The following is a 12500-nucleotide window of genomic DNA, read 5'->3' as shown; positions in this document are numbered from 1 at the left end:
TATATGTGCCTGTGTGCGTGAGTGAGTGAGTGTGTCTGTGTGTGTGAGTGTGTGTGTCTGTGTGTTTGAGTGTGTGTTTCAGTGTGTGTGTATGTGCGTGCGTGCTTGCGTGCATATTTGTGAGTGTGTGTGCGTGCGTGCGTGTATGTGTCTGTTTGTGTGTGTGTGTGTCTTTATGCTCAGTCAGTGCTCTAATGTAGATCTGATTTTTCTCATGCTAATGTCTGATGAAAGGGTTTCTGTGTTTCTGGTAAATGGCTTTACTCCACACACACCTGCACACGTCTAATGGCATTCAGGTGTCCACAGCTCTATTCTCTCGCGCCGCTCTTTTGTTTCTGACCTGTAGCTCTGATCAATGAGGGCTAAACCGCTTTCTATCTCTCTGAGCGTTACTGTGCCCAAAATAACCACAATCAAAGGATTCGCCTCTTTCAGGCGAGCTATTATCGCACAACAACAGACGCATTTCAATGTGCTTCCGGTGCCATGTGTGTGTGTGTGTGTGTGTGTGTGTGTGAGTGCTGAATAATGAGCAGATATTGTGTGTGTGAATCAAATAATCCCCGAGATGACAGAATGCACATAGAGTTTCAATTCTACACTCTTATAGGGATTTTACATTCTGATATGTTTTGTTAGTTCAGGTGTTATCTGCAGTGAAGGTAAAGGTAACTCTTTACAATACAGTGCCACTTATATGCATTAATGCATGCTTAACTAATGCACAGATAATCAGATAAAAAGCTCATTAATATTAAATTGTGCAAATGCCATGGATTTTTTTTTTTTTTAAACAAGGAAAATCCTTAAAATTTTCATACACAAATGCCAATGCTCCCAGATGCATCCAACCCTTGTGCATGTACAAAAACACAAAAGTGAAGTGCAGATCTGGGCCTTTGTCATGCATCATGCAGAAACACTCCTAACATCAAAGATTTCTGTGTGTGTGTGTGTGTGTGTGAGGGGGGGGGGCAGCTCAGGAATGTCACTGAGAGGGTCGAAGCAAGCCTTTTCTCCAAGCTAGCAATTTGCTGAAGAGCATCTGTTTATCTACAGAAATGCAGAGAGACTCTATTAAAGCTCCCAGGTGTCATTTCTGTGAGCAGCTCCGGCTAAAATAACCACACTTTTACATTTTCAGTAGAAACATGAGTCATGTTTGACAATTGCAAAACTTACTGAGCTGAACCGTCACGAAAATGTCATTGTGTGGCTGATTCGTGCTAATAAGTTACGGTTCCATTTACAGTCAAACCAGCATTTATTCAGACATCTTCAACATTTCTTACATTAAATCACATTTTATTGGCTACAATTTAGAAAACGGTGTTAAAATATGAGAAGAACTCAGTTAAACTGCATATGTCAGTGATGTAATGATCAACCGGCTGCCATCAGGAACAACTAGAAATAAAACTGTCAATCACAGCAAGCGGCCAATTAATAAAAGAGGGGGAGGAGTGGGCGGGGCTCACTTCAGAGGGAGGCGGGTGCTGTGGATTTGATTGACAGCTTGACATCAGAGCCATTAGTGGATTGGAAAAGTGAGGTCAGGATGAAAGACAATGATTCGCTGGTTTTTAGACGCGCCATTAAAGTTTCTATTGAGCGCGCGCACACTTACTCTAAAGGAAAGGCTTCGATTCTTGTCAATTCTGATGTTTTTATGATAGAAACCCACAATCGTATGATATACTGAGAGATACAGGAGCAGAGGTCGCATGTGATTGATGTGTGCCGTTGTTCAAACAGAAGAAAGGAAAGAAACCGCGCTCGATTCTGACATTTCTCACAGCACAGGAATCAGTCGGTTCATCAGGGTTGACAGCGAAACCCATGACAGTGACTGACTCGAGCACAACACAAGAGACTGACACCTATAAACATTTCACCTATAAACATTCGTCTGTGTTATGAAGCCACAGTATATGCACTATAATGTAAACCGGGAACATGAAAGGAATATTGTAAAAGCAGCTCGGCTTTTATAATGACATCCGAACACAGTTGATTAGCATAAGCCCCGCCCCTTACCTGAGCTTGCCCTCTGGTGGCACCTCATGGGGCGGATCCTCACATCGCAGCCGAGACTCCGCCTCCAACAGGTACACGAACACACACTCCTGTAAAACACCAGTGAAAGCAGCGTCAGAGTCATTAGTCATGATTTAACATGTGACTTTATTGGCTAAAGCGATATATCACGATAATGAATATGCATGATATTGCTATCGTTTTTTTGAATAAATTTTTTGGAATACTTTTCTCATCAACTGGTCACAATGCACAACACATGTGCTTTCAAATAAACAAGCACAGATGAGAAGTGCATTCACTCTCTAACAGCAGATGGCGCTGATGGAGCAGCAGAAACACAGCTGCGCTACTTTATGAAACATATTTAATTGATTCAAACAGCCATTGCTAAACACTTATCCTTAAACACTTTAGCATCTGAATTTCTCGTTCGAAATTCTTGCACTTAAAAAAATAAATATGACATCACGTTGTGTCAACGACGTTAACACAGCCTCCGAAACTGTTGTCTGTCTTCAAAAAAATTGTATTGTGTTCAATTTTTTTTTAGTTTTTTGCATCCATAGCAAACATTTTGATACGTTTTTGACAATTCAGAGACACAAGTGAAAACCAAAATCCTGACAAGTCGATCCACTTCATCTCGCAGCACTGTATGACAAAAAAAAGTGTGGAATACAAAAAGATGGAATATAAATATAGGCCTAAATATAGACTTTGAATCTCTGAAGCATTGAAGAGGAGATGGACATCTTCTTGCTCTCTGTACGCAATCTTAGAAATGGATGGACCAAATATTTCCTGTAAATATAGGTCCATCTAAGAGAGAGGAGAACAAAATTATCCTCATTCAGTGTGCGTGACGCATTTTTAGGATGACAACCCAACACTTTTTTTCCAACTACATTCCAATATGATGATAATACTGTATATCGTGCATTATGGATTCGTTAACCCTGCTAATTTGTCAGAAATGTAAAGGCAAGTTTTCGACAGGATTCCTCAACCTCTGTTCAATGAGCGTCTGCTCGCTGTCTACATAGGCAGCTGTCTTCTGAGGGAGCATGTGAAATCAACCTAATAAGTGAGACTTTATATAGAAGCGAACAAAAATGGCTCTTGGTGTGAAGCGAACTGAACTCAAATTATTCCAAGTTTGACTTTAAAGTGTGGCAAAGCCAATTATACCGTAATGACAAACGTCTATTTTTGAGTCGTTTTCAAGAATTAAATATTTACTCTAAAAATTAAAGGCTCATCTTACTTAGTCTGTTTTTATTGTTTCTAGTCAAATTATCTAACAATTCTTATATTAAGATGCATTTATAAACAAACTGAAGTTAGATATTGAGTCTTGTATCCTAAAAAAAACAACTTAATTAAGTGCATTTAAAATTAAATATGAAATAATATGCATTTAAATATTAAATATGTGACGATCGCGGGTAAACAGAAAGAGTGAATGTGCTCCGACGCTCGTGACGCATTATACTGAAGCATCTGAATTTATTGATGAATATTGAAGTCTATTAACTACATGAAAATATGCTTCAATTAAACATGCAATATTTCATAAATACAACAATAAATATGAAATAGAAGTGCAAGTGTGTGAGATGCTGTTAGCTCCTGCTTGAGGCATCCTTGATTGTGTGTGTGTGTGTGTGTGTGTGTTCAGCACTCAAAACACTCCTGAGACTCCAGCAAATGTAACATCAATAAACCCTCCAGGAAAATCTATTTTCTCTCTGAAAAGACGCTCTGAATGCTGATGAAGTCTGGAGCGGTGAATCCGAATGAGTTTTGACCCTGCTGTCTCACCATACACTCATCTGAATGTGATCAGATGGTGATGAATGATTTCTCCACTGTGAAATCAAACCATCATGTGCTTCCCGTGGGTTTGTATTCCAGTGCAGAGATGCACAAACTCCATCTCTTATTGAGCACACGGGGGAAACCTGTTTTATTGACCTGGAGGGAGACGCTGCTCACGTCTGAGTGGTTTTTGTGGAAGAACAAAGGGTGTGTTGCTGTTGAACACAGAAAACATGCTTTTTGAAAACTGCAAACGCTGTATTAGATATTTGAGAAAAACTAGATTTCAAATCAATCAGCAGAATAAAGTCTGAAGAGACTCGGTGTTTGTCTTGGAGACTCTTCATCTTCCAGAGCATCTTGTTCTCCAAAACGAATGTAATAAATATTTGGCTAAAACGCTGTGAAGAGTTGGTATATTACACTGATGAGTCGTTTTCATGATGAATAGCAATAATAGCAGTAACATACTTTTAATTTGAAATTTACATATTTTAAAATTGGACATTTTTATTTTTATTAATAAAGAAAATGTATAATAGTAAAAAATTAATTCCTGGTACAAAATAAACAATTTAATAAAATAAATTATGTTTTTCAAGTTTAAATGTCTTATTTACAAAAAAAGTCTAAATTGTTTTTATTTTATTTTATTTTATTTATGTATGTATTTTTTATCCAATAGCCGAAACAAGTTTTCATAACATAACCAACCATTTAAAACTTTGGAGTCAGTGATTTATTGTGTGTTTGTTTGTTTATTTGTTTGTTTATGAGTTAGTGAAATTACTTTATTATTCATCATAGATACATTAAATAGATGAGAAGTGACAGTAAAGACATTTATAATGTTACGAAAGATTTCTATTTCAAATAAATAATGTTCTTTTGAACTTTCTATTGATCTGTGAATCCTGAAAAATAAAATGCATCACAGTTTCCACAAATATATTGTGCAGCACGACTGTGTTCAACATTGCTAATAATCAGAAATGTTTCTTGAGCAGTAAATCATCATATTATTCTGATTTCTGAAGATCATGTGACACTGAAGACTGGAGGAATGATGCTGAAAATACAGCGGAGCATCACAGAAATAAATTACACTTTAACACAGATTCACACAGAAAACAGATGATTAAAATGATAATATTATTTCACAATTTTGACTGTATTTCTGATCAAATAAAAGCAGCTTTGGTGAGCAGTCCTCTCTCTAAAACATCTACTTTTTATAGCTAGTGTGTGTGTGTGTGTGTGTGTGTGTGTGTGTGTGTGTGTGTTTTGTACCACGTCTGGCAGGACAACTCTGAGCACATCTTTGATGGTCGTCTGAAGGCTGCTGACATCAACAACGGAGGCCAACTGCAGCAATGCATCCTGGGAAAATAAAAACACAGACACAGATAAATAAACAAATAAATGATTTATAATGACCATCCGAAGGGTCAGAGGTTAATGAATCCTCTGGAAATACAACTATGATGAGTTTAACCCTGAGCCTCTGCAAATGTCACGCCATTACGGAAATGAATGTTATCGTCTCGCGTCTTCTGTCTTTGAAGACTCTGGCACAAGGACGATCACTCATCTCTCTTTGAAACTGTTTGACCTTTGACCTCCAGCACGCCACCTCATGTGCACCGATTATTAGCATGTCCACTTAACCATTTCTCAACATGAGCGAGAGAAAGAAACGCTTTTAGTGAATGAGCGCATCAGTGGATTCAATGCTGCAAACTAACATACTGAAGTTATGCTACGAACTTGACCAAAATTGTTCCAAAAAGCCTCAGACACTCATCAGAGTCTCAGATTCATTTCAGCAAATCACAGATTCATCTGAATCTACGCGACTCACAAATGATTAAATTGAGTTTGTTCTTGCAATGCAAAGCTTTTTGTACACACAAACATGCACAGCACCGAAAGTCCTTTTTAAATAATATAAAATATATATTTTTTTATTTTTTTATTCTTTTAACATTTAATGGTAGTTTGAAATGTTTGGTTTGTTTAAATTTAATTTAATTAAACAATTTTTTTTTATTATTATTGTTAACTAAAACTATTAAAAAAATTTAAGCAAAAAAAAAAAAAAAAATTATAATAATGATAATAATACAATTTAAAAATGTTGCAAGTGGATGCACTAAAATGATAAAAAAAAAACAATTTAAAATTAAAATTAAAAAAATAAAATAAAAATAATAATCTTACCAAAACGAAAACCACTAACAAACAACATTTGTGTAACCTGAAATAAAATAAATTACTAAAATATTTTAACTAAACATTAAAATAACTAAAATTGAATACAATATATTAAAAGCAGAGGTGGGTAGTAACGAGTTACATTTACTTCGTTACATTTACTTGAGTAATTTTTCGGTGTAACTAATACTTTTCGGAGTATATTTAAAGATGGGTACTTTATACTCTTACTTGAGTACATTTTTTTGGAAAAATCTGTACTTTTACTTCGTTACTGTGGGCGACGCTCCTCTCGTTACTTTATTTTAATGCAATAAATGTTATAAATGGTTCAGTTTATTCCAAATGCGCCGTCTACTTTTCTCTGGACAATGAGCGATGCTCATTCGCGAATGATTCATTCTTTTGAGTCAACTCTGTTCAAAGGCTTGATCAAACCAATTGGCAAACGAGTGAATTGGTTCATGAATCAGTTTGATTGAGTCGTTCAGTTCCATGCTGCACGCGCTGAGCTCTGAAGCGGTTCACTCAGAGTTGTAATGTTTAAGAATATTAGCAGCGTTGAAAACGGGGCTATGGAACTGCACTGAATTGAAATCAAATCTGCAAAGGCTATTCTTTGCTTGCGATGGAGATCCTTATTAGATGAACGCGTGTGCTGTCTACTGTTTAACAGGTAATAACTTGGGCTACATTCGATTACAGTACACGATACCACTGTGACATTAGTTTGTTGTACGTGTGTGGCTTATAACAGGTTGAATGCAGCTTCCAAAAGACAAAGAATAGCCGATTAAGATTTTATTAATTTTAATACAATCACACCAGTGCGAGTACGTTCAGCAAGTCATATCATCAGCTGCTAAATTCAGATCTGTGATCGCTTGCTGGCACTGAGCCAGAGACAGACGCGTTTTTACAGCGCTGCGCATTAACCAATCACACACGGTTCTGTTCCGATGAGTCATCGCTGAAATGCCGGTGCTTCCTTCACTCGCTCACTTACTGAATACCTCTTTCTGGCGAATTCTCTCGTCAGAAACAACAAAGTGCAGATGTGTGTACGAATCTATAATTAAGATATTGATTTCACAGTGTTAACAGTTTCAGTGATTTTAATGGTAGTTTCTGAGAGTGAATGAAATCTAGACTGTCAGTGAAAATTATGTTTAATAATGTAAATGTTATTTGCTCTCTTTCTGAACAATGAAAGATTAGTAGCAATATTTATATCACATTAACTTTCAATGTTAAATTCACATTTAAAATAAAGTCAGTCGTATTAAAAATATGTTATGGCATGATACCTATATTTGTTACTTAAATAAACAGACAGGGTTTTATAATAAATTACATAAATTGGATTAAAGGCTGATGAAATATATACATTTATACACACACACATACATTACATACATTTTTGTCTATATATCTATATAAAAAAGTCTCCGTATATATGACCCAAAGTAACTAGTAACTAACTACTTGAGTAGATTTTTTATCCGATACTCTTTTACTCTTACTCAAGTAACTATTCAAGACTAGTACTTTTACTTTTACTTGAGTAAATATTTCTAGAATTACTTTTACTTTTACTTGAGTAAAGTTTTTGGGTACTCTACCCACCTCTGATTAAAAGGACATACTGACTAAGCCTAAACTGGTAAAAAAAATAGTTGCTTTGGAGAAAAGCTTCTGCTACAAGCATAAACGTAAATGTAAGCCTAATGCAATGACTAAAAATAACTAAAATTAATAAATAAAAATAGAATCTATGTAGACGCCTAAAGTTAAACATCAGTTTTAAATCAGATTCATGATAGATGGCCTTTAAACTGATCGTTCATCTCTCCATCTCTAAACTGATGAAAGGAAAACTGCACTCAACCAGTTAGACAGTCAGTATTCTCTGTGTGTGTGTGTGTGTGTGTGTTGGCTTTAATACAGCCGGTTTTTATAGATAATTACAAATAATTATCACCAATTACGTTCAGAACTCAACATCACAAATCTCTATTTCGTAGGACAAAAATGTTCAGAATGACAGGAAGAGATTTTCAGATGCAGGTGGTTCATTCTGACACTCTTCCTCATCCTCCTCTTCCTCTCTCAAATACTCTAAATCCCTCTCAACACACACACACACACACACACTCGAGTGGAAAGGCGAGTCGAAGCGGAGACGCTTCCCTGCAGTTTCTCTCTCTTGTTGGATCATCATTGACGGAAGCAGCAGAGATCAATCCTGCAGCGCTGATCCCTCTCTCAACTTTCTGAAGAGGGAATAGCAGAGAGCTTTGTAAAACACACACACACACACGCACACACGAGCCAGTTCACACTTGCTGTGCAATGCAATACAATCCCAAAGCATACCAAATTAAAACTTGTCAGAAACTAAGAAATAAAAGTGAATTTGAATCATTAAAATAAATCTGAAGTACAACAATTATTAAAGCTGAAATAAAAATGTGTTATTAAAGTGACTTTAAATGTAAAAAAAATTACAATGATCAAAAAATTAAATCATTAAACATTATTAAAAAAATTAAAACTTTAGACTAACATTAACACTAAAATAAAATAAAAATAAGCTTAAAAAATCTAACTAAAATTATAACAGAGAATACAAAATAAAAGCTAACTCATTGTGTGTGTGTGTGTGTGTGTGTGTGTGTGTGTGTGTGTGTGTGTGTGTGTGTGTGTGTGACTTGAATGAAACTGTGATCAATACTATACAGACAGAGGACAGATTCACACACACTGATGTTGTATTAAAGGTCTAATTGAAGTTCACCTGTGTGTGTGTGTGTGTGTGTGTGTGTGTGTGTGTGTGTGTGTGTGTGTGTGTGTGTGTGTGTGTGTGTGTGTGTGTGTGTGTGTGTTTGGTACTCTGATCATGAGCGTCCTTCAAACACCAGCACACACTGATTAGTAATTACAGAAGTGATGAACACACACACACGCGTGCGCACACGCACACACACACACACACACACACACACACAGAAACACACAGATTTACTAAGATTACCTAAACGATGCCAACTGCCTCAAATATAAAGATGACGGTGTGCATCTGAGGTTCTGCTATAACTAATCACCGTATTTTTAAACTGCTGTTTCTCTCTCAGACTCATTCATCCCAGCGTCACGTCTCTCCTTCAGGGCATCACAGGGATCTCTGCCACTGATATCCGTCCATCGCTCGCTCTGTGTTAGAAATGTCAAGAGCCTCCGAGAGACTTTTATCATCAAACCCCATCAGCCCCTGTGACATGTTCACATCCCTGATCCCTCCATCTTTACTTTTACCTCTTTCTCTCTGATTTAAACTTCTCTGCTATTAAAGTTTTTGATCTGAAAGGGGAAATTAAGAGCACATGTTTCTGCTAAGACTGCTGTAGGGAGCCTTGCAGCAATGCTGAGAAGGCAACATGCATTTGTGCTGCATTATTAGTTTGCACGCTGATACATAAAGTAACGCAATGAGTCGTGAAATCAAGCGTGTGTAGCTGTAAGCACATGTGTTCATGGACTTGAAGAAAGACGCCACAGGCAAAAACATAGTTTTTTTTTTCATGCATTTTGTTCTTTTTGGAAAGAAATCCAAATATAATCCAATGCATCCAAAATTATTAATAATTTTATTACACTTGCACTATATTTGTGCCTTCAGGTTTCAATTACAATCAGGGGCGGATCTAGAGAAATATTGATGGGGTGGCGAGAAGGGGACAGGAATTTTTGAGGGGGATGGCAACATATGGCAGACGTGTGTGTGTGTGTGTGTGTGTGTGTGTGTGTGTGTAGTAGAGCACACATTCCCAGAGACGTGTATAACAACACCTTAAGGGTTCCCATAAGCAGGATTTATTGTTGTGCCCCCCTTCCTCAAATATGATGATGAAAAAAAAACTACTATGGGCTGAAAAAATAACTTTAATCAAATAAAAAACTAAATTAATAAATTGTATTATTTACAAATCACAATTGTAGCTCTCCACATTTACCTGTGGCTATAACTTTATTATGACTCTAATTTATTTTATAGTCTCAAGCATTCAGAAATCATTCAAAAGGAAACTAAGCAGTTTTACTATGATAAAACCATGGTTTATTTTTGTAAGGGTTGTGATATGCACGTTTTTTGTTGAAGAAATTATAAAGCCTGTGGCATCTATAGCAAAAAGGTGTCCAAAAATGAAAGATGAAGTGAATATTTGATTGAAATGTTTGGTCAGTAGCCTAAACAAGGATTTGATTGTCCTGTAAGTGTAACAGCAGCAATCACATGGCATTTGTAATAACATGTACATAAATAGTTTATTTTGTATTTGCCTACATTATGTATTTTAACAGTGTTATTATTAACCAATCATTATTGCCTCATTATTTTTTTATATAATGCATTTTAAGTCATTTTAAATGCTATTGATGGCTTAGGTCTGTTTTTTATAACAACAACAAAAATATTACAGTATATTAATACTTTGTAAATTATTAGAGTTTGGGGTTCGTGAATCATTTGAGTCAGTTCGGGAGTTCAAAGCGAATTCGCGAATCATTTGAGTCAGTTTGGGGATCGCGAATCGGGTTCGCGAATCATTTGAGTCAGTTTGGGGATCGCGAATCATTTGAATCAGTTCGGGAGTTCAAAGCGGGTTCGCGAATCATTTGAGTCAGTTTGGGAGTTCGTAGCGGGTTCGCGAATCATTTGAGTCTGTTTGGGGATCGCGAATCATTTGAATCAGTTCGGGAGTTCAAAGCGGGTTCGCGAATCATTTGAGTCTGTTTGGGGATCGCGAATCATTTGAATCAGTTCGGGAGTTCGTAGCGGGATCGCGAATCATTTGAGTCAGTTATGGGGATCGCGAATCGGGTTCGTGATTCATTTGAGTCAGTTTGGGAGTTCGTAGCGGGATCGCAAACCATTTGAATCAGTTTGGGAGTTCAAAGCGGGTTCGCGAATCATTTGAGTCAGTTTGCGGATCACAAATCATTTGAATCAGTTCGGGAGTTCGGAGCGGGATCGCGAATCATTTGAGTCAGTTATGGGGATCGCGAATCATTTGAATCAGTTCGGGAGTTCGTAGCGGCTTCGCGAATCATCTGAGTCAGTTATGGGGATCGCGAATCGGGTTTGAGAATCATTTGAGTCAGTTTGGGAGTTCGTAGCGGGATCGCGAATCATTTGAATCAGTTCGGGAGTTCAAAGTGGGTTCGCGAATCATTTGAGTCAGTTTGCGGATCGCAAATCATTTGAATCAGTTCGGGAGTTTGGAGCGGGATCATGAATCACGAAAGATTCGCGCTAGTAAATTTTCAAATTGGCCATAACCTTTAATTCGTTGCTGCCAACTGGGGTGGCAAGGCTTTCTTTTAGGGTGGCATTTGCCACCCTATGCCACCCCAGTAGATCCGCTCCTGATTACAATACATTTCATTAAAAGTTTTTTCTCAACTTCAGCAGCACTTACATACACTAAAACTTAAGAGTTGTATTCCTCTCTATATTTTAAAGGTTTTATAGAAGGGTTCTGTTCATATATCATTCACATTGATCTATAGGACATTTTATTCCTGAAAAAGGCGAAAATGCATATCTTTAAAGGCTGTGAGTTATTTTTCTCCACTTCAGCAGCACTTGCATTCACCAAAATTGTATTGCTCTCTATATTCTGATGATATTTGTAGAAGGGTTTCTTCATATATCATTCACACTGATTTATAAAACATTTTATTCCTAAAAAAATATGCTTGTTTTTCTTCCTTTTTTCTGCTGACAGGAAACATTTTTTTTTATTTTTTTTTGTAATAAAAAGACCAAAATCCCAACAGTAAAAACTTTTAACTCTAATGTTAACAAAATCAATCAAGAATTTTAAACCTGACTTAATCCAGCCTTCAGATGTATTCTCTGATCATTTATGCAAATTAGAGCACATTTAAATAATGCCTTATTTAAATAATTGTATCATTCCATAACATTTCCATACACTTGTAATACAAAAAACTTAATAAATTAGCAGGAGAAGTATGCTGATATCTTTAAGTTTTTTCCCCTGTTGTGTTTTGCCTTGAGTGTGTTTTCTAAAGGTGAAGAATGTTTACTAATGGTATATGAGTGTGTTTATATTCCAGTATTCTCTAAAATAAAATCCCTCTAATCTTTTTAATCCAGCGTCTGACGCTAAATAACTTTCCTTTCTTCCAGATGCAGGATCAATCTCTCCGCCGCAGAGCATGATGGGAGTTTAAGACGACACTGATCTCAGAGTGTGGTCTAAGAGCTTTATTACCCACAGTCCTCTGGGGCAGAGCTCAAGTTGCCTTACTTAAGCTTTTCAAATTAAGCAAAAGCATAAAAAAACAGGAGCACAGTGAGACCTTTAACATTTAAATACAGGAGCGCTTCATAAATC

At 36.6% G+C, this 12500-nt stretch overlaps 1 protein-coding gene across 1 annotated transcript in view; it reads right to left on the bottom strand.

The window, feature by feature from the left end:
* LOC127973129 (cGMP-dependent 3',5'-cyclic phosphodiesterase) overlaps positions 1 to 5517 on the bottom strand; it is a 34686-nt gene extending 29169 nt beyond the window's left edge. Inside the window, exons 1-2 of the mRNA XM_052577204.1 lie at positions 5152 to 5517; positions 2041 to 2129 (exon numbers count right to left, since the gene is read on the bottom strand). Of these exons, the coding sequence (XP_052433164.1) occupies positions 2041 to 2129; positions 5152 to 5301 (239 nt within the window). The 5' untranslated portion in view covers positions 5302 to 5517. The remainder of the gene's footprint in view (positions 1 to 2040; positions 2130 to 5151) is intronic.
* Between the last annotated feature and the right edge of the window lie 6983 nt (positions 5518 to 12500).

The sequence above is a fragment of the Carassius gibelio genome, chromosome B15 (assembly GCF_023724105.1).
Source record: "Carassius gibelio isolate Cgi1373 ecotype wild population from Czech Republic chromosome B15, carGib1.2-hapl.c, whole genome shotgun sequence".
NCBI classification, from domain to species: Eukaryota; Metazoa; Chordata; class Actinopteri; order Cypriniformes; family Cyprinidae; genus Carassius; species Carassius gibelio.
This window is presented reverse-complemented; position numbering and strand designations above follow the sequence as displayed.